Source organism: Entelurus aequoreus, linkage group LG22 (assembly GCF_033978785.1).
Source record: "Entelurus aequoreus isolate RoL-2023_Sb linkage group LG22, RoL_Eaeq_v1.1, whole genome shotgun sequence".
NCBI lineage: Eukaryota > Metazoa > Chordata > Actinopteri > Syngnathiformes > Syngnathidae > Entelurus > Entelurus aequoreus.
The window spans coordinates 42,766,886-42,791,478 of NC_084752.1; the positions used below are offsets into that span (position 1 = coordinate 42,766,886).

General features: G+C 44.6%; 1 protein-coding gene across 2 annotated transcripts in view; it reads left to right on the plus strand.

Annotated features, from left to right (window-relative positions):
* Window positions 1–23,648, plus strand: part of LOC133639764 (DNA-directed RNA polymerase III subunit RPC6) — a 42,731-nt gene extending 19,083 nt beyond the window's left edge. For both annotated transcript variants that reach the window (XM_062033358.1, XM_062033357.1), the window contains exons 4-9: window positions 11,454–11,521; window positions 11,797–11,909; window positions 18,262–18,405; window positions 20,859–20,966; window positions 21,025–21,216; window positions 21,283–23,648. In XM_062033358.1, coding sequence (XP_061889342.1) covers window positions 11,454–11,521; window positions 11,797–11,909; window positions 18,262–18,405; window positions 20,859–20,966; window positions 21,025–21,216; window positions 21,283–21,360 — 703 coding nt within the window. In that variant the 3' untranslated portion in view covers window positions 21,361–23,648. The remainder of the gene's footprint in view (window positions 1–11,453; window positions 11,522–11,796; window positions 11,910–18,261; window positions 18,406–20,858; window positions 20,967–21,024; window positions 21,217–21,282) is intronic.
* Window positions 23,649–24,593: the final 945 nt, after the last annotated feature.

The window sequence follows — 24,593 nt, forward strand, 5'->3', positions numbered from 1 at the left end:
TGTGTCTCCTCAGTTCCCAAACGTTTACTGAGTGTTGTTAAAAGGAAAGGCCATGTAACACAGTGGTGAACATGCCCTTTCCCAACTACTTTGGCACGTGTTGCAGCCATGAAATTCTAAGTTAATTATTATTTGCAAAAAAAAAAAAAAGTTTATGTGTTTGAACATCAAATATGTTGTCTTTGTAGTGCATTCAACTGAATATGGGTTGAAAAGGATTTGCAAATCATTGTATTCCGTTTATATTTACATCCAACACAATTTCCCAACTCATATGGAAACGGGGTTTGTAAATAATTCAATGTATATACTCTGATGATCATCTTGTGTGATGACTGTATTATGATGATAGTAAATATCTGATAGTATATATCTGTATCATGAATCAATTTAAGTGGAACCCGACTTAAACAAGTTGAAAAACTTATTCGGGTGTTACCATTTAGTGGTCAATTGTACGGAATATGTACTGTACTGTGCAACCTACTAATAAAAGTTTCAATCAATCAATCAATACCTGTGTGACAGTCCATGACATCATACCTGTGTGACAGTCCATGACACCATACCTGTGTGGCAGTCCATGACATCATACCTGTGTGACAGTCCATGACATCATACCTGTGACAGTCCATGACATCATACATGTGTGACAGTCCATTACAGCATACCTGTGTGACAGTCCATGACATCATACCTGTGTGACAGTGCATTACATCATACCTGTGTGACAGTCCATGACATCATACCTGTGTGACAGTACATTACATCATACCCGTGTGACAGTCCATGACATCATACCTGTGTGACAGTGCATTACATCATACCTGTGTGACAGTCCATGACATCATACATGTGTGACAGTCCATGACATCATACCTGTGTGACAGTTCATTACATCATACCTGTGTGACAGTCCATGACATCATACCTGTGTGACAGTCCATGACATCATACCTGTGTGACAGACCATGACATCATACTTGTGTGACAGACCATGACATCATACTTGTGTGACAGTCCATGACATCATACCTGTGTGACAGTCCATGACATCATACCTGTGTGACAGACCATGACATCATACCTGTGTGACAGACCATGACATACCTGTGTGACAGTTCATGACATCATACCTGTGTGACAGTCCATGACATCATACCTGTGTGACAGTCCATGACATCATACCTGTGTGACAGTCCATGCCAGTCCATGACATCATACCTGTGTGACAGTCCATGACAGTCCATGACATCATACCTGTGTGACAGTCCATGACAGTCCATGACATCATACCTGTGTGACAGTCCATGACAGTCCATGACATCATACCTGTGTGACAGTCCATGACATCATACCTGTGTGACAGTCCATGACATCATACCTGTGTGACAGTCCATGACATCATACCTGTGTGACAGACCATGACATCATACTTGTGTGACAGACCATGACATCATACTTGTGTGACAGTCCATGACATCATACCCGTGTGACAGTCCATGACATCATACCTGTGTGACAGTCCATGACATCATACCTGTGTGACAGACCATGACATCATACCTGTGTGACAGTCCATGACATCATACCTGTGTGACAGTCCATGACATCATACCTGTGTGACAGTCCATGACAGTCCATGACATCATACCTGTGTGACAGTCCATGATAGTCCATGACATCATACCTGTGTGACAGTCCATGACAGTCCATGACATCATACCTGTGTGACAGTCCATGACAGTCCATGACATCATACCTGTGTGACAGTCCATGACATCATACCTGTGTGACAGTCCATTACATCATACCTGAGTGACAGTCCATGACATCATACCTGTGTGACAGTCCATTACATCTGTGACAGTTTGACCCCACACTGTCACTGTTTGACCTTTGGACTTCCTCACAAACCGTGCACATTTGTTGGGAAGCTCAACATGGACAAACTACAAACATTCAATCTTGTTAGCTAGTGAAAAGCATGTGCTCAACAAACAAATTGTTACCTGTCACCCACCATGGCTCTGAACAGTTGACTAAAAGAGTCAGGGTGGGGTTGAGGGCTTTATATAGGTGAACACACCTGCATTCACTAATTAGGCCAAATTTGGGTCAAACTATGATTATCAAAAGCTGGGTATTACAGAAGGACACTGGACATTTGAAAGTTGTGTTGTCTAAAGCCTGAATATACTGTGTACAAAAATGACTGCTCTACACATGCAAAAGTACTATGTGAATACTTTTTAGACATGTGATGGTTATTTATGGTGTAATTTCCAAAATAACTGTTTTCTTAATTCCCCCTGTCAAATTGGTCCCAGCTAGTGGGCGGAGCTATGGGCTATTTAAGTTGGAAAATGCCGTTTTTCTGACAGTCTGCTGTTGGGGAGGTTCTCTGTCCTGAGCAGGAGTTTCGGTCTCCATGCATCATCTACTGAGGTGATTATTTTGATGATGAGATGTTGTGTTGTAACCGGTTAAATTAGTTTTGTTGATTGCTAATAGCTTTTGCTAAATCTGTTTTCATTATTTAATTCTTTACTTTGACATATTTGATTATTGACCTTTGATTATGAATACATGTATTTTGTTATAATGGATGATTTACATTTTGATTATTTTTAATATGCTTATTTTGATGAATTATATAGGCCTATTTAAAGCATGCAACTTTGAAATGTATTTAGAATATAAATGTACTATATATAATATACAATACTAATATTGCCTCTGTTTATTACCATTACAGAGTGTAGGTGCTTTGTTTTCCTGTCATTGTTCACCTTTTGACACTTTTTGGGATTTCAATAAATGTTTGTAAACTGTTACCAACTGCGTGCCTTGCCATCCTTGATTTGAAAGTCTGGTTTGCAACGGTTACATTACCTTCACCCGAGGCGGGGTGTGACATATGGTGGCAGTGGTGGGATGGCAAGCCGCAGAGTTTACAACAAATCTGGCAGAGGGCAGGCCAGAACTGGTTTGAGATCCCAAGTGTCGAAGGTGGCAATGACAGAGGAGACTGATGAGATGGCTGGTCGAGGGGCCACGGCGATGAGGCTGGACCGGACGACTATGGCTGAGGAGCGTGAAGTTGGATGGAACACAGAGGAGTCTGAAGAAGACGTCAAAGGTTTTGAGAACTCTGGGGCTAGGCGTAAGCAGCATAGGAAGGGTTCTGGGAAGGCTAGGTGGTCTGCTGAGCCACCAAAGACTGAAAGAGTGCTAAGTGAACCTACCCTGGTTAACATGTTCCAAGACTTTTTGATTGGACAGCAACGTAGGGAAGCTATCATAGTCCGTGAACTCCAGGAGTTAAAAAATGTCTGTACAAGGCCTAGCCTAGATCACTCACTCACTAACCAAAATGCTAACCGTACTACTGATGATAGTCGTTATGAGCAGTCGCCCAAACCCAGAACTCGCCCACAGCCAACTCCTAGTCCTCAAGCGTCGCCGTCCAGAGATTCCTTGCCACCTGACCATCATCTCCGACAAGGCCCAAAGATGCTCCCTTTCCAGCAGGGTGAGGACATCGAAAACTTTCTTGTCCGCTTCGAGCGCATCGCTCGCACCTGGGGCTGGCCTCAGTCTGACTGGGCCTGCCGACTTGTTCCACTCTTGACCGGCAAAGCTCTGGATGCCTATTCTGCGATGGAGGAAGATGCTTCCAACGTCTATACTGACCTTAAAGAAGCCCTCCTTGCTAAGTTTGATATCTCTCCTGAGACTTATAGACTCCAGTTCCGGTCAACCTACATTCCCCCTGGTGAATCTCCCAAGGAGACTTACAACAGACTCAAAGGTCTCTACAGAAGATGGATCAAGCCAGAGCAGCATTCCAAAGAAGACATTGCAGAGCTCTTCATTCTGGAGCAAATGCTTCGCATGCTGCCCAACGAAATGAAGACTTGGGTGAAGGAACATGAGCCAGAAAACGGACTTACTGTTGCTAAACTTGCAGGCCAGTACTTGAATGCTCGTAAAGGACTCCGAATGCCAAGGCAGCAGAACAACCGTGTAGCAGCCCAAGGTGCAGCCGACCTGTCACACCAAAGAGGTGTGCAGAAAGCAGGTGGTTATAGCACCTCAGGGGACAACAGACTGCTCCCGAGACAGAGTCCAGTGAAGGATCTCATCTGCTACCACTGCCAACAGCCAGGGCATCGAGCCCCAGTCTGCCCCTTGAAAGGTCCCAAGCTGTCCAGCTTCTGTCATGTTCCCCATCCATCTGTCCCAGCTTCAGTCATGGCACCTGCTCTTGCACCCAATTCTGAACCTGAGGCCAAACCTATCATGGTGCCAGCTTGTGTTAATGGCCGTCCAGTGCAAGCATTGTTGGACACAGGTAGCTCCATGACACTGTTGAACCATTCTTTTGTGTCACTTGGTAATCTTGACTATCAGCATGCCACAGCCATTCAATGTGTCCATGGTGATCAAAGAATATATCCCGTGGCTGATGTGACCATCGTCATCGATGACCAGGCTTTCTTGCTCCGTGTGGGGGTTCTTGATCACATGCCCCATGACATGATCTTGGGCAGAGACTTGCCTATTCTGCATGATCTTGTTCATCAGACACACACGCAGAAAGTGAAGTCCAGTTTTATTCCAGCCATTCAAGAGGCTTATCCAGTACTCACCCGTGCCCAGACAGCCAAGATAGGGCTGGAGCCTCTTCCTGACTTGGACCCTTCTCTATGCCAGGGTGGTCAGAAGGGCCCGCCCAAAAGTAAGAGCCAGCGCCGCCTGGAGAAAATCCAAGGTACTCCACTGCTGGGTAATGTGTCAAGCTTGAAACCTGATGAAGAGTGGCAAGTACCTGAAGACATCCGAGAGCTACAGAGAGCTGACGTCTCACTGGCTCCCCTGCTGGCTAAGATGAAAGATGCAAACATCCCCTTGCAGCCAAACCAGGGTGAAAAGTATGTCTTGGAGGATGGAGTTCTGTATGTAGCAGATCAGTCAGAGAATCGCTTGGTGGTCCCTACCTGCTGTAGGCCCCTTGTACTGCATCTTGCTCATTCCATACCTTGGGCTGGTCATCTTGGGCAAGACAAGACACTTGCTCGAGTCAAAGCTCGCTTCTTTTGGCCTTTAATGGTCAAAGATGTTATTGAGTACTGTCAAACCTGTCTACAGTGCCAGAAGACCTCTCCGAGACGACCTGAGAAAGCCCCACTACTCCCTCTTCCTCTCATTGATGTTCCTTTCCGGAGGATTGCAATGGATATCGTTGGACCCCTGGAGAAAAGCAGTGGAGGCCATGAATACATCCTTGTCCTCTGTGACTATGCCACCAGATTTCCCGAGGCCTTCCCACTAAGGAGTATCAAGACTCCGAAAGTCATCTCTGCACTTGTACAATTCTTCTCACGAGTAGGAATTCCAGATGAAATAATCACGGATCAAGGAACCAACTTCACCTCAAAGCTCATGAAGCAGCTTCACAAACAACTTGGAATTACTGGCATTCGCACCACCCCCTATCATCCACAAACTGACGGGTTGGTGGAACGCTTCAACCAAACCCTGAAGTCCATGCTGAGGAAGTTTGTAGACGACACCGGTCGAGACTGGGAGAAATGGCTTCCCTTCTTGCTCTTTGCCTATCGAGAGGTACCCCAAGCCTCTACCGGGTTTTCGCCTTTTGAGCTTCTTTATGGGTTCCCTGTTCAAGGTCCCTTGGACCTCTTGAAGAAATCCTGGGAATCCAAACCACCTGCACCACAAGGGGTACTTTCTTATGTGCTGCAGATGCGAGACCGGCTGGAGCAATACAGAGCCAAGGCAAGAGAAAATCTTGGAAAGGCCCAGATGAAACAGAAGACCTGGTATGACCAAAAAGCACGTCACAGGGTGCTATACCCAGGTCAAAAGGTCATGCTCTTGCTTCCAACCTCAAGCCATAAACTGCTGGCCCAATGGCAAGGTCCTTACTCCGTGGTCAGACAAGCTGGTCCAGTCACCTATGAGATCTCACATCCGGATAAAGGAAAGGCATCCCAAGTGTACCACATCAACCTTCTGAAGGAATGGAAGGAGAGGAAATCCTCTGTGGAAGGAAAGGATGTCCAGGCCAGTCAAGTACCTACTCAAAGCAAGAAGTTGCAAGAGAAAAAGGTGATGCTGGCACGGGAAGTGGAAATGGAGGATGATGTGGAGGAGACAGATCTGTCCATGCTCACTACACCACAGAAACCTGATGTAAGCCACTTGTCTGCACAATCTGCCCTTAAACTATTGCAAGTGTGTGAAGAATTCCCAGTATTGTTCAGTGGAAAGCCCGGAAGGACTCCACTAATTGAACATGTCATTCACTTAAAAAACCCAACACCTATCCGTCAGCGCCCATACAGAGTGCCTGAGCGGATGGTGGAGCCCCTCAACCATGAAATCCAAACCATGCTGGATCTAGGAGTGATTGAACCCTCAAACAGTGAGTGGTGTAACCCCATTGTCCTCGTTCCTAAAAAAGACAACACGATACGAGTTTGTAATGACCTACGCAAAGTGAATGCCGTTTCTAAATTTGATGCTTATCCTATGCCACGTATTGATGAACTTCTTGAGAAGCTCGGCAAAGCTGTGTTCATCACCACCCTTGACCTGTGTAAGGGATACTGGCAAGTCCCTTTAAAGAAGGAGTCTAGGGAGTACACTGCCTTCCGTGGACCAAAGGGTCTCTATCATTACACAGTGATGCCGTTCGGACTCCACGGAGCCCCCGCAACCTTTCAGCGGCTAATGGATCGCGCTCTGCAGGGGTGTGGCCAGTTCTCTGCTGCCTATCTTGATGATGTGGTGGTTTTCAGCACTTCCTGGAAAGACCACCTCTCTCACCTGCGTCAAGTCCTGCTCCGGATCCATTCTGCTGGGCTCACTCTTAACACCCAGAAATGTGAGTGGGCCAAAACTGAGGTGTGCTACCTAGGTTACCATCTTGGCAACGGGCAGATACGCCCTCAGGTGGACAAGGTGAAGGCTATCCAAGACAGTCCTAGACCCCGGACAAAGAAGCAGGTCCGGTCATTCTTGGGGCTTTCTGGGTGGTACAGAAGATTTGTGCCCCACTTCTCTACCATCACAGCTCCTCTTGTCGAGCTGACTACCAAAGCATCCTCTAATCCAGTCAAATGGACAGAAAAATGTGAAACTGCCTTCACAAAGGTCAAAGCTATTCTATGCTCTTTCCCGGTCTTACAAAGTCCTGACTTCAACCAGCGATTCCTTGTTCAAGTTGATGCCTCCGGTGTGGGCCTTGGAGCCGTCCTAGCCCAAGGAAAGGAGGGCGAGGAACAACCGCTTCTATATCTGAGCCGTAAACTGCATCCCAGAGAAACTAGGTACTCTGCCATCGAAAAGGAATGTCTTGCCATCAAGTGGGCATTGGACAGCCTACGTTATTACCTTCTGGGACGGACCTTTGATCTGGAAACGGACCACAGAGCATTGAGCTGGATCAACTCCATGAGGGATAAGAACTCCCGTGTCACCAGATGGTACTTGGCGTTACAGCCCTTTTGCTTCAATATCACACATCGAGCTGGCAAAACTAACTTGCTAGCTGATTACCTGTCTCGTCTCCCTGAACTGGCTGTCGCTGGAGAGGAGGGAGGTAATGTGACAGTTTGACCCCACACTGTCACTGTTTGACCTTTGGACTTCCTCACAAACCGTGCACATTTGTTGGGAAGCTCAACATGGACAAACTACAAACATTCAATCTTGTTAGCTAGTGAAAAGCATGTGCTCAACAAACAAATTGTTACCTGTCACCCACCATGGCTCTGAACAGTTGACTAAAAGAGTCAGGGTGGGGTTGAGGGCTTTATATAGGTGAACACACCTGCATTCACTAATTAGGCCAAATTTGGGTCAAACTATGATTATCAAAAGCTGGGTATTACAGAAGGACACTGGACATTTGAAAGTTGTGTTGTCTAAAGCCTGAATATACTGTGTACAAAAATGACTGCTCTACACATGCAAAAGTACTATGTGAATACTTTTTAGACATGTGATGGTTATTTATGGTGTAATTTCCAAAATAACTGTTTTCTTAATTCCCCCTGTCAAATTGGTCCCAGCTAGTGGGCGGAGCTATGGGCTATTTAAGTTGGAAAATGCCGTTTTTCTGACAGTCTGCTGTTGGGGAGGTTCTCTGTCCTGAGCAGGAGTTTCGGTCTCCATGCATCATCTACTGAGGTGATTATTTTGATGATGAGATGTTGTGTTGTAACCGGTTAAATTAGTTTTGTTGATTGCTAATAGATTTTGCTAAATCTGTTTTCATTATTTAATTCTTTACTTTGACATATTTGATTATTGACCTTTGATTATGAATACATGTATTTTGTTATAATGGATGATTTACATTTTGATTATTTTTAATATGCTTATTTTGATGAATTATATAGGCCTATTTAAAGCATGCAACTTTGAAATGTATTTAGAATATAAATGTACTATATATAATATACAATACTAATATTGCCTCTGTTTATTACCATTACAGAGTGTAGGTGCTTTGTTTTCCTGTCATTGTTCACCTTTTGACACTTTTTGGGATTTCAATAAATGTTTGTAAACTGTTACCAACTGCGTGCCTTGCCATCCTTGATTTGAAAGTCTGGTTTGCAACGGTTACATTACCTTCACCCGAGGCGGGGTGTGACAACATCATACCTGTGTGACAGTCCATTACATCATACCTGTGTGACAGTCCATGACATTATACCTGTGTGACAGTCCATGACATCATACCTGTGTGACAGTCCATTACATCATACCTGTGTGACAGTTCATGACATCATACCTGTGTGACAGTCCATGACATCATACATGTGTGACAGTCCATTACATCATACCTGTGTGACAGTCCATGACATCATACCTGTGTGACAGTCCATGACATCATACCTGCGTGACAGTCCATGACAGTCCATGACATCATACCTGCGTGACAGTCCATGACATCATACCTGTGTGACAGTCCATGACATCATGCCTGTGTGACAGTCCATGACATCATACCTGCGTGACAGTCCATGACAGTCCATGACATCATACCTGCGTGACAGTCCATGACATCATACCTGCGTGACAGTCCATGACATCATACCTGTGTGACAGTCCATGACATCATACCTGTGTGACAGTCCATGACATCATACCTGTGTGACAGTCCATTACATCATACCTGAGTGACAGTCCATGACATCATACCTGTGTGACAGTCCATTACATCATACCTGTGTGACAGTCCATTACATCATACCTGTGTGACAGTCCATGACATCATACCTGTGTGACAGTCCATTACATCATACCTGTGTGACAGTCCATTACATCATACCTGTGTGACAGTTCATGACATCATACCTGTGTGACAGTCCATGACATCATACATGTGTGACAGTCCATTACATCATACCTGTGTGACAGTCCATGACATCATACCTGTGTGACAGTCCATGACATCATACCTGCGTGACAGTCCATGACAGTCCATGACATCATACCTGCGTGACAGTCCATGACATCATACCTGTGTGACAGTCCATGACATCATGCCTGTGTGACAGTCCATGACATCATACCTGCGTGACAGTCCATGACAGTCCATGACATCATACCTGCGTGACAGTCCATGACATCATACCTGCGTGACAGTCCATGACATCATACCTGTGTGACAGTCCATGACATCATACCTGTGTGACAGTCCATGACATCATACCTGTGTGACAGTCCATGCCATACCTGTATGGAGATATATATGCAATATCCAGCTGAAGTGCAAATATATGGAGATATACTTCTTCCTCCATATGGCCCAGCCCTAGTAGAACATACTAGTTAGTCTTCAGGAAGGACATACTAGTATGAAGATGAACATTTAGGAGGTTCTTCCTGTCAGTCTGTGATGTCATCACATCAGAAGTAAAATACTGCGGTGCATGAGAAAGTTACTGACAACACAACGACTTTTAGCTACAGCACCATTGCAAAAGACACAACACAACAATATAAAGACACAACACAAAAATATACAAACACAACAATATAAAGACACAACACAACAATATAAAGACACAACGCAACATTATAAAGACACAACATTATAAAGACACAACACAACAATATAGTCACAACACAACAATATAAGGTCACAACAATATAAGGTCACAACACAACAATATAAGGTCACAACACAACAATATAAGGTCACAACAATATAAAGACGCAACACAACAATATAAGGTCACAACACAACAATATAAGGTCACAACACAACAATATAAGGTCACAACACAACAATATAAAGACACAACACAACAATATAAGGTCACAACACAACAATGTAAAGACACAACACGACAATATAAAGACACAACACAGCAATATAAGGTCACAACACAACAATATAAAGACACAACAATATAAAGACACAACACAACAATATAAAGACACAACCCAACTATATAAAGACACAACATAACTATATAAAGTCACAACACAACAATATAAAGTCACAACACAACAATATAAAGTCACAACACAACAATATAAAGTTACAACACGGCAATATAAAGACACAACTCGGCAATATAAGGTCACAACACGGCAATATAAAGACACAACAACGATATAAAGACACAACACAGCAATATAAAGACACAACACAGCAATATAAAGACACAACACAACAATATAAAGACACAACATAGCAATATAAGGTCACAACACAACAATGTAAAGACACAACACAACAATATAAAGACACAACACAACACTATAAAGTCACAAAGTTGTTTTGTTGGGTCTTTATATTGTTGTGTTGTGACTTCATGTTGTTGTGTTGTGACTTCATGTTGTTGTGTTGTGACTTTAATATTGTTGTGTTGTGACTTTATGTTGTTGTGTTGTGACTTTATATTGTTGTGTTGTGACTTCATGTTGTTGTATGGTGACTTTATATTGTTGTGTTGTGACTTTATATTGTTGTGTTGTGACTTCATGTTGTCGTATGGTGACTTTATATTGTTGTGTTGTGACTTTATATTGTTGTGTTGTGACTTCATGTTGTTGTGTTTTGTTTTCACATTGTGTTGTGACTTAATATTATTGTGACTTCATCTTGTTGTGTTGTGACTTCATGTGTTGTTGTGACTATTTCTGTTGTGTTGTGTCTTCATTGTGTTGTGTTACAGCGTATTTTCCGGACTATAGAGTGCACCAGTATATAAGCCACACCCACTCAATTTTAGAAGAAAAAAATCACTTTCCATATATTGTGTTAGTGTTTCCATATATTGTGTTAGTGTTTCCATATATTGTGTTAGTGTTTCCATATATTGTGTTAGTGTGTGTTAGTGTGTTAGTGAGTGTGTTGCCGTGCTAACCCTGTATAAGTGATGTGTTCTTGTATGTGACAGTAAGATGAAAGGCTCTGACAACCAGGAGAAACTAGTCTATCAGATCATTGAAGATGCTGCAAACAAAGGTAGGACACACCTGCACACTGTGCTAACTTTAGTGCACCTGTCTACTCAGACACACCTGCACACTGTGCTAACTTTAGTGCACCTGTCTACTCAGACACACCTGCACACTGTGCTAACTTTAGTGCACCTGTCTACTCAAACACACCTGCACACTGTGCTAACTTTAGTGCACCTGTCTACTCAGACACACCTGCACACTGTGCTAACTTTAGTGCACCTGTCTACTCAGACACACCTGCACACTGTGCTAACTTTAGTGCACCTGTCTACTCAGGTATTTGGAGCAGAGACATCCGCTTCAAGAGCAACCTTCCTCTCACAGAGATCAACAAGATCCTGAAGAACTTGGAGAGTAAAAAACTCATCAAAGCTGTGAAGTCTGTGGCGGTGAGTCCAGCTCAGCACCTGTACAGGTGCACACCTCACTACAGTCACGCATGGGACACGCCCCTTTATGACAGCTGATCACATCTGTAGATAGACATAGGACACGCCCCTTTATGACAGCTGATCACATCTGATAGACATAGGACACGCCCCTTTATGACAGCTGATCACATCCATAGATAGACATAGGACACGCCCCTTTATGACAGCTGATCACATCCATAGATAGACATAGGACACGCCCCTTTATGACAGCTGATCACATCCATAGATAGACATAGGACACGCCCCTTTATGACAGCTGATCACTTCCATAGATAGACATAGGACACGCCCCTTTATGAAAGCTGATCACATCCATAGATAGACATAGGACACGCCCCTTTATGACAGCTGATCACATCTGTAGATAGACATAGGACACGCCCCTTTATGACAGCTGATCACATCCATAGATAGACATAGGACACGCCCCTTTATGACAGCTGATCACATCCATAGATAGACATAGGACACGCCCCTTTATGACAGCTGGTCACATCCATAGATAGACATAGGACACGCCCCTTTATGACAGCTGATCACATCCATAGATAGACATAGGACACGCCCCTTTATGACAGCTGATCACATCCATAGATAGACATAGGACACGCCCCTTTATGACAGCTGATCACATCCATAGATAGACATTGGACACGCCCCTTTATGACAGCTGATCACATCCATAGATAGACATAGGACACGCCCCTTTATGACAGCTGATCACATCCATAGATAGACATAGGACACACCCCTTTATGACAGCTGATCACATCCATAGATAGACATAGGACACGCCCCTTTATGACAGCTGATCACATCCATAGATAGACATAGGACACGCCCCTTTATGACAGCTGATCACATCCATAGATAGACATAGGACACGCCCCTTTATGACAGCTGATCACATCCATAGATAGACATAGGACACGCCCCTTTATGACAGCTGATTACATCTGTAGATAGACATAGGACACGCCCCTTTATGACAGCTGATCACTTCCATAGATAGACATAGGACACGCCCCTTTATGACAGCTGATCACTTCCATAGATAGACATAGGACACGCCCCTTTATGACAGCTGATCACATCCATAGATAGACATAGGACACGCCCCTTTATGACAGCTGATTACATCTGTAGATAGACATAGGACACGCCCCTTTATGACAGCTGATCACTTCCATAGATAGACATAGGACACGCCCCTTTATGACAGCTGATCACATCCATAGATAGACATAGGACACGCCCCTTTATGACAGCTGATCACATCCATAGATAGACATAGGACATGCCCCTTTATGACAGCTGATCACATCCATAGATAGACATAGGACACGCCCCTTTATGACAGCTGATCACATCCATAGATAGACATAGGACACGCCCCTTTATGACAGCTGATCACATCCATAGATAGACATAGGACACGCCCCTTTATGACAGCTGATCACATCCATAGATAGACATAGGACACGCCCCTTTATGACAGCTGATTACATCTGTAGATAGACATAGGACACGCCCCTTTATGACAGCTGATCACATCCATAGATAGACATAGGACACGCCCCTTTATGACAGCTGATCACATCCATAGATAGACATAGGACACGCCCCTTTATGACAGCTGATTACATCTGTAGATAGACATAGGACACGCCCCTTTATGACAGCTGATTACATCCATAGATAGACATAGGACACGCTCCTTTATGACAGCTGATCACATCCATAGATAGACATAGGACACGCCCCTTTATGACAGCTGATCACATCCATAGATAGACATAGGACACGCCCCTTTATGACAGCTGATCACATCCATAGATAGACATAGGACACGCCCCTTTATGACAGCTGATCACATCCATAGATAGACATAGGACACGCCCCTTTATGACAGCTGATCACATCCATAGATAGACATAGGACACGCCCCTTTATGACAGCTGATCACATCCATAGATAGACATAGGACACGCCCCTTTATGACAGCTGATTACATCCATAGATAGACATAGGACACGCCCCTTTATGACAGCTGATCACATCCATAGATAGACATAGGACACGCCCCTTTATGACAGCTGATCACTTCCATAGATAGACATAGGACACGCCCCTTTATGAAAGCTGATCACATCCATAGATAGACATAGGACACGCCCCTTTATGACAGCTGATCACATCTGTAGATAGACATAGGACACGCCCCTTTATGACAGCTGATCACATCCATAGATAGACATAGGACACGCCCCTTTATGACAGCTGATCACATCCATAGATAGACATAGGACACGCCCCTTTATGACAGCTGGTCACATCCATAGATAGACATAGGACACGCCCCTTTATGACAGCTGATCACTTCCATAGATAGACATAGGACACGCCCCTTTATGACAGCTGATCACTTCCATAGATAGACATAGGACACGCCCCTTTATGACAGCTGATCACATCCATAGATAGACATAGGACACGCCCCTTTATGACAGCTGATTACATCTGTAGATAGACATAGGACACGCCCCTTTATGACAGCTGATCACTTCCATAGATAGACATAGGACACGCCCCTTTATGACAGCTGATCACATCCATAGATAGACATAGGACACGCCCCTTTATGACAGCTGATCACATCCATAGATAGACATAGGACATGCCCCTTTATGACAGCTGATCACATCCATAGATAGACATAGGACACGCCCCTTTATGACAGCTGATCACATCCATAGATAGACATAGGACACGCCCCTTTATGACAGCTGATCACATCCATAGATAGACATAGGACACGCCCCTTTATGACAGCTGATCACATCCATAGATAGACATAGGACACGCCCCTTTATGACAGCTGATTACATCTGTAGATAGACATAGGACACGCCCCTTTATGACAGCTGATCACATCCATAGATAGACATAGGACACGCCCCTTTATGACAGCTGATCACATCCATAGATAGACATAGGACACGCCCCTTTATGACAGCTGATTACATCTGTAGATAGACATAGGACACGCCCCTTTATGACAGCTGATTACATCCATAGATAGACATAGGACACGCTCCTTTATGACAGCTGATCACATCCATAGATAGACATAGGACACGCCCCTTTATGACAGCTGATCACATCCATAGATAGACATAGGACACGCCCCTTTATGACAGCTGATCACATCCATAGATAGACATAGGACACGCCCCTTTATGACAGCTGATCACATCCATAGATAGACATAGGACACGCCCCTTTATGACAGCTGATCACATCCATAGATAGACATAGGACACGCCCCTTTATGACAGCTGATCACATCCATAGATAGACATAGGACACGCCCCTTTATGACAGCTGATTACATCCATAGATAGACATAGGACACGCCCCTTTATGACAGCTGATCACATCCATAGATAGACATAGGACACGCCCCTTTATGACAGCTGATCACTTCCATAGATAGACATAGGACACGCCCCTTTATGACAGCTGATCACTTCCATAGATAGACATAGGACACGCCCCTTTATGACAGCTGATCACTTCCATAGATAGACATAGGACACGCCCCTTTATGAACGCTGATCACATCCATAGATAGACATAGGACACACCCCTTTATGACAGCTGATCACATCCATAGATAGACATAGGACACGCCCCTTTATGACAGCTGATCACATCCATAGATAGACATAGGACACGCCCCTTTATGACAGCTGATCACATCCATAGATAGACATAGGACACGCCCCTTTATGACAGCTGATCACATCCATAGATAGACATAGGACACGCCCCTTTATGACAGCTGATTACATCCATAGATAGACATAGGACACGCCCCTTTATGACAGCTGATCACATCCATAGATAGACATAGGACACGCCCCTTTATGACAGCTGATCACTTCCATAGATAGACATAGGACACGCCCCTTTATGACAGCTGATCACTTCCATAGATAGACATAGGACACGCCCCTTTATGACAGCTGATCACTTCCATAGATAGACATAGGACACGCCCCTTTATGACAGCTGATCACTTCCATAGATAGACATAGGACACGCCCCTTTATGACAGCTGATCACTTCCATAGATAGACATAGGACACGCCCCTTTATGAACGCTGATCACATCCATAGATAGACATAGGACACGCCCCTTTATGACAGCTGATCACATCCATAGATAGACATAGGACACGCCCCTTTATGACAGCTGATCACATCCATAGATAGACATAGGACACGCCCCTTTATGACAGCTGATTACATCCATAGATAGACATAGGACACGCCCCTTTATGACAGCTGATCACATCCATAGATAGACATAGGACACGCCCCTTTATGACAGCTGATCACTTCCATAGATAGACATAGGACACGCCCCTTTATGACAGCTGATCACTTCCATAGATAGACATAGGACACGCCCCTTTATGACAGCTGATCACTTCCATAGATAGACATAGGACACGCCCCTTTATGAACGCTGATCACATCCATAGATAGACATAGGACACACCCCTTTATGACAGCTGATCACATCCATAGATAGACATAGGACACGCCCCTTTATGACAGCTGATCACATCCATAGATAGACATAGGACACGCCCCTTTATGACAGCTGATCACATCCATAGATAGACATAGGACACGCCCCTTTATGACAGCTGATCACATCCATAGATAGACATAGGACACGCCCCTTTATGACAGCTGATTACATCCATAGATAGACATAGGACACGCCCCTTTATGACAGCTGATCACATCCATAGATAGACATAGGACACGCCCCTTTATGACAGCTGATCACTTCCATAGATAGACATAGGACACGCCCCTTTATGACAGCTGATCACTTCCATAGATAGACATAGGACACGCCCCTTTATGACAGCTGATCACTTCCATAGATAGACATAGGACACGCCCCTTTATGACAGCTGATCACTTCCATAGATAGACATAGGACACGCCCCTTTATGACAGCTGATCACTTCCATAGATAGACATAGGACACGCCCCTTTATGACAGCTGATCACTTCCATAGATAGACATAGGACACGCCCCTTTATGAACGCTGATCACATGCATTCATACGCTGCACATGTCAAATGTTTAGGTGTTGCACAGCGTGTTTACGTCACACATCATACGCTGCACAGGCGTTTAGGAAATAAAAGACAATTATGCCAAACGCAATAATCGAGGGCACATCTTTACATGTATAATTAAACCTTAATTAAGTAAAAATATTGCTCCAGCTGCACCAAATGATAATATAAATACAAGTCAAATACAAATAAGGCAACATGAGAAGTTTCCCACACTTCTCTTGTGTAAAGTAAATGTGTACAGCAGCTATAGATCATCTACATCTACTATATGATCATCTACATCTACTATATGATCATCTACATCTACTATAGATCATCTACATCTACTATATGATCATCTACATCTACTATATGATCATCTACATCTACTATATGATCATCTACATCTACTATAGATCATCTACATCTACTATATGATCATCTACATCTACTATATGATCATCTACATCTACTATAGATCATCTACATCTACTATATGATCATCTACATCTACTATATGATCATCTACATCTACTATATGATCATCTACATCTACTATATGATCATCTACATCTACTATATGATCATCTACATCTACTATATGATCATCTACATCTACTAGATGATCATCTACATCTACTATATGATCATCTACATCTACTAGATGATCATCTACATCTACTATATGATCATCTACATCTACTATATGATCATCTACATCTACTATATGATCATCTACATCTACTATATGATCATCTACATCTACTATATGATTTGCCTGAGAAGCTGCACAGGACACAAAAAAAGAAAGAAGATTTATTCGATTAATCGATCGGTATATTCGATAGAATACTCGATTACTAAAATATTCGATAGCTGTAGCTCTAATATGCAGTACTAGAGAAATATAAATAACACAAAAATGGCTAACATAATGACAAAAATTTAAAGTACAGTAGCACAGTAGGCCCAAGTATTCATTAAACACCACCACAATGACCAACACCAAAGTGCAGTAGCACAGTAGGCCCAAGTATTCATCAAGCAACAAATAATGAATTTAACTTAATAACATATGCAGGACTACAGAAATATAAATAACACAACAGTGGCTACCACAGTACTATGTGTGTACTATGTGTGTACTATATGTGTACAGGCGTCCAAGAAGAAGGTGTACATGTTGTACAACGTGCAACCTGACCGCTCGGTGACAGGGGGGGCGTGGTACAGCGACCAGGACTTTGAGTCAGAGTTTGTGGAGGTTCTCAACCAGCAGTGCTTCAAGTTCCTGCAGACCAAGGTGAGTGTGCCTGGGGGGGTGGCAGGGGCAGTCCCAGTTGCTGACGCTAAGGTTTTAGCACTAACGTTTTGATGCTAACGTTTTAATACTAATGTTTTAGCGCTAACGTTTTGATGCTAACCTTTTAATACTAATGTTTTAGCGCTAACGTTTTAATACTAATGTTTTAGCGCTAACGTTCTGATGGTAACGTTTTAATACTAATGTTTTAGCGCTAACGTTTTGATGCTAATGTTTTAATACTAATGTTTTAGCGCTAACGTTTTCATACTAATGTTTTAGCGTTAACGTTTTGATGCTAATGTTTTAATACAAATGTTTTAGCATTAACGTTTTAATACTAATGTTTTAGCGCTAACCTTCTGATGGTAACGTTTTAATACTAATGTTTTAGCGCTAACATTTTAATACTGATGTTTTAGTGCTAACGTTTTCATACTAATGTTTTAGCGCTAACGTTTTGATGCTAACCTTTTAATACTAATGTTTTAGCGCTAACGTTTTAATACTAATGTTTTAGCGCTAACGTTCTGATGGTAACGTTTTAATACTAATGTTTTAGCGCTAACGTTTTGATGCTAATGTTTTAATACTAATGTTTTAGCGCTAACGTTTTCATACTAATGTTTTAGCGTTAACGTTTTGATGCTAATGTTTTAATACAAATGTTTTAGCATTAACGTTTTAATACTAATGTTTTAGCGCTAACCTTCTGATGGTAACGTTTTAATACTAATGTTTTAGCGCTAACATTTTAATACTGATGTTTTAGTGCTAACGTTTTCATACTAATGTTTTAGCGTTAACATTTTGATGGTAACGTTTTAATACTAATGTTTTAGCGCTAACGTTTTAATACTAATGTTTTAGCGTTAATGCTTTGAGGGTAACGTTTTAATACTAATGTTTTAGTGTTAACTTTTTAATACTAATGTTTTAGCGCTAACATTTTGATGGTAAGGTTTTAATACTAATGTTTTAGCGCTAACGTTTTGATGGTAAGGTTTTAATACTAATGTTTTAACATTAATGCTTTGAGGGTAACGTTTTAATACTAATTGTAGAGGTTGCCCTCTAGTGGGTTCTTCGGACCACCACACACTGCCAGGAGAGCCCGGAATTCAGGGTATAACACTGTTTTATTTTCATAAATAGCAATCGGCCTCTGCTTTCCAGCACAATGTCTTTTCTTCCTGCGGCCGCTCATCAGCACCTCCAACTCCAACTAGGTGTCTCATTCCGGCTGCTGCTAATAAAGGCGACAGGTGATTAGATAACAAGGCTCACCTGGGCCATCCACTCACCTGTCGCTGTCTTCGAGGCCGGTCCTGACACACCCCGTTCCACGGCAGGCCCGCAGGCCACGCCCCCCTCCACATACCTCCACCGCCAGACTCAGGCCGCGCCTACTCCCCCCCCCGTGAGGGAGCGGGAGAGGAAGTCAGCCACGGCCATCTGCGCCCCCGGTCTGTGGATCACTCTGAAATTGTAGGGTTGTACAGCTAGATACCAACGGGTGATCCGCGCGTTGGCATCCTTCATGCGGTTGAGCCACTGGAGGGGTTTGTGGTCCGAGCAGAGACTGAATGAGCGCCCCAGGAGGTAGTACGGGAGGGCTCCGACCGCCCACCGGATGGCGAGGCACTCCCTCTCCATGGTGCTGTACCTCACCTCCCGATCGGAGAGCTTCCGGCTGATGTCCAGAATGGGGCAGTCAACGCCCCCCACCTGCTGGGACAAAACAGCTCCCAGCCTCTGCCCGACGTGTCAGCCTGCAGACAGAACGAGAGAGAAAAATCAGGCATGTACAGGACCGGCTCCTCTCAGAGGACCTTCTTGACCCTCTCAAACGCCTGCTGGCACTGCTCCGTCCACTGGACCAGATCTGGAGGACCCTTTCGGGTAAGGTCAGTTAGTGGGCTTGTCAGGTCCGCGAACCGGGGGATAAATCTCTGGTAGTAACCTGCCAGTCCCAAAAACTGCCTCACCTCTTTCTTCGCCTTGGGGGTCAGGCAGGCTGCACTTGCCGCTGTTTTATCTACTTGCGGGCGCACCTGCCCTCCTCCCAAGTGGTACCCCAAATACTGTACTTCCCTCCGGCCAACCGCACACTTTGGCGGTGAGCCCCGCCTGCCTCAGGGACTCGAGCACCGCCCCCACTCGCCGCATGCGTTCTTTCCAGCCGCCACTCTGGATGATGACGTCATCCAGATAGGCGGCCGCGTATGCAGCGTGAGGGCGCAGCACTCGGTCCATGAGGCGGGCGCACCGAACAAGCCGAACGGAAGGGTCGCTGTCTTTGAGGCCGGTCCTGACACACCCCGTTCCGTGGCAGGCCCGTAGGCCACGCCCCCCTCCACACTAATGTTTTAGCGCTAACGTTTTAATACTAATGTTTTAGCGCTAACATTTCGATGGTAAGGTTTTAATACTATTATTGTGACCGTGGGCAGGCGGAGGCGGCCAGGGACGGCAAGCAGAGTCCCATGATGCAGAGGAACGCTTCCTTCGCCACCTCACATGAAGTCTGGAAGTACATCTGCGAGCTGGGAATCAGCAAGGTAGCCCCGCCCCCTCACGCCGTGTGACTGTGACTGACAGGTGTCTGTGTGGCGGCAGGTGGACCTGTCCATGGAGGACATGGAGACCATCCTCAACACGCTGGTCTATGACGGCAAAGTGGAGGTGAGCGTCATGGCCGCCAAGGAGGGAACGCTGGGCAGCGTGGACGGACACATCAAGCTCTACCGCAGCGTCCACGCCATTGTCCCGCCCACTGGCCTGGTCAAGACGCCCTGCGGCCTCTGCCCGGTAACACGAGGGTGGAAGGTCACCGCCATCTTGGTTGTACCCATAATGTTTCTTATTGTTTGGCAGGTTTTTGACGACTGTCACCCGGGAGGAGAAATCTCACCGTGGAACTGTGTGTACCTGGACGAGTGGTTGGACTTCTGATGAGTGGAACTGTGTGTACCTGGACGAGTGGTTGGACTTCTGATGAGTGGAACTGTGTGTACCTGGACGAGTGGTTGGACTTCTGATGAGTGGAACTGTGTGTACCTGGACGAGTGGTTGGACTTCTGATGAGTGGAACTGTGTGTACCTGGACGAGTGGTTGGACTTCTGATGAGTGGAACTGTGTGTACCTGGACGAGTGGTTGGACTTCTGATGAGTGGAACTGTGTGTACCTGGACGAGTGGTTGGACTTCTGATAAGTGGAACTGTGTGTACCTGGACGAGTGGTTGGACTTCTGATGAGTGGAACTGTGTGTACCTGGACGAGTGGTTGGACTTCTGATGAGTGGAACTGTGTGTACCTGGACGAGTGGTTGGACTTCTGATGAGTGGAACTGTGTGTACCTGGACGAGTGGTTGGACTTCTGATGAGTGGAACTGTGTGTACCTGGACGAGTGGTTGGACTTCTGATAAGTGGAACTGTGTGTACCTGGACGAGTGGTTGGACTTCTGATGAGTGGAACTGTGTGTACCTGGACCAGTGGTTGGACTTCTGATAAGTGGAACTGTGTGTACCTGGACGAGTGGTTGGACTTCTGATGAGTGGAACTGTGTGTACCTGGACCAGTGGTTGGACTTCTGATGAGTGGAACTGTGTGTACCTGGACGAGTGGTTGGACTTCTGATGAGTGGAACTGTGTGTACCTGGACGAGTGGTTGGACTTCTGATGAGTGGAATTGTGTGTACCTGGACGAGTGGTTGGACTTCTGATGAGTGGAACTGTGTGTACCTGGACGAGTGGTTGGACTTCTGATGAGTGGAACTGTGTGTACCTGGACGAGTGGTTGGACTTCTGATAAGTGGAACTGTGTGTACCTGGACGAGTGGTTGGACTTCTGATAAGTGGAACTGTGTGTACCTGGACGAGTGGTTGGACTTCTGATGAGTGGAACTGTGTGTACCTGGACGAGTGGTTGGACTTCTGATAAGTGGAACTGTGTGTACCTGGACGAGTGGTTGGACTTCTGATGAGTGGAACTGTGTGTACCTGGACGAGTGGTTGGACTTCTGATAAGTGGAACTGTGTGTACCTGGACGAGTGGTTGGACTTCTGATGAGTGGAACTGTGTGTACCTGGACGAGTGGTTGGACTTCTGATGAGTGGAACTGTGTGTACCTGGACGAGTGGTTGGACTTCTGATGAGTGGAACTGTGTGTACCTGGACGAGTGGTTGGACTTCTGATGAGTGGAACTGTGTGTACCTGGACGAGTGGTTGGACTTCTGATAAGTGGAACTGTGTGTACCTGGACGAGTGGTTGGACTTCTGATGAGTGGAACTGTGTGTACCTGGAGGAGTGGTTGGACTTCTGATGAGTGGAACTGTGTGTACCTGGACCAGTGGTTGGACTTCTGATGAGTGGAACTGTGTGTACCTGGACGAGTGGTTGGACTTCTGATGAGTGGAACTGTGTGTACCTGGACGAGTGGTTGGACTTCTGATGAGTGGAACTGTGTGTACCTGGAGGAGTGGTTGGACTTCTGATGAGTGGAACTGTGTGTACCTGGACCAGTGGTTGGACTTCTGATGAGTGGAACTGTGTGTACCTGGACGAGTGGTTGGACTTCTGATGAGTGGAACTGTGTGTACCTGGACGAGTGGTTGGACTTCTGATGAGTGGAACTGTGTGTACCTGGACCAGTGGTTGGACTTCTGATGAGTGGAACTGTGGGTACCTGGACGAGTGGTTGGACTTCTGATGAGTGGAACTGTGTGTACCTGGACGAGTGGTTGGACTTCTGATGAGTGGAACTGTGTGTACCTGGACGAGTGGTTGGACTTCTGATGAGTGGAACTGTGTGTACCTGGACGAGTGGTTGGACTTCTGATGAGTGGAACTGTGTGTACCTGGACGAGTGGTTGGACTTCTGATGAGTGGAACTGTGTGTACCTGGACGAGTGGTTGGACTTCTGATGAGTGGAACTGTGTGTACCTGGACGAGTGGTTGGACTTCTGATGAGTGGAACTGTGTGTACCTGGACGAGTGGTTGGACTTCTGATGAGTGGAACTGTGTGTACCTGGACGAGTGGTTGGACTTCTGATGAGTGGAACTGTGTGTACCTGGACGAGTGGTTGGACTTCTGATGAGTGGACAGCTTCTTCCCTCGATCAATAAAGTTATCAATCCTTCACTGGTGCTAGCATGTTAGCTAAGCTACCTAGCACACTGCTAACATTCCAATAAATCAACTTTATTTATACAATAAATGTTTTTTAATTGTATCAATATAGTTACTATTTGTAACTTCTTCAATCCTTCACTTGTGCTAGCACATGTTAGCTAAGCTACCTAGCACACAGCTAATAGTCCAATAAATCAACTTTATTGATACAATCAATATGTTAGATTGTATCAATAGTTACTATTTGTAACTTCTTCACTTGTGCTAGCATGTTAGCTAGGCTACCTAGCACACTAATATTGAAATGAATGCATTTTATTAAAAGAGCAACCCTAGTTGCACATATAAGGATGGAAATATGCAGGTAAGAATATAAATAGTGTAAGAATATAAATAGTGTAAATATGTAGGTAAGAATATAAATAGTGTAAATATGTAGGTAAGAATATGAATAGTGAATGAATATAAATAGTACATGTCTTCTTCTTTTCCTCCTCTGGATGATTTCTCATGCAGTGTTAGTGCGCCACTTTTGCCCCATCGGTCGCTGAGGGAAAATTAATTGTTGATGATGTCACCTGCTGAATGAAGGAAACATCCTCAAGGTAAACATGTAATGACAAGTCGTCATCATGACAAATGTACACACTGACAGTCGTCATCATGACTAATGTACACACTGACAGTCGTCATCATGACTAATGTACACACTGACAGTCGTCATCATGACAAATGTGCACACTGACAGTCGTCATCATGACAAATGTACACACTGACAGTCGTCATCATGACAAATGTACACACTGACAGTCGTCATCATGACTAATGTACACACTGACAGTCGTCATCATGACTAATGTACACACTGACAGTCGTCATCATGACAAATGTGCACACTGACAGTCGTCATCATGACTAATGTACACACTGACAGTCGTCATAATGACTAAATGTACACACTGACAGTCGTCATCATGACTAATGTACACACTGACAGTCGTCATAATGACAAATGTACACACTGACAGTCGTCATCATGACTAAA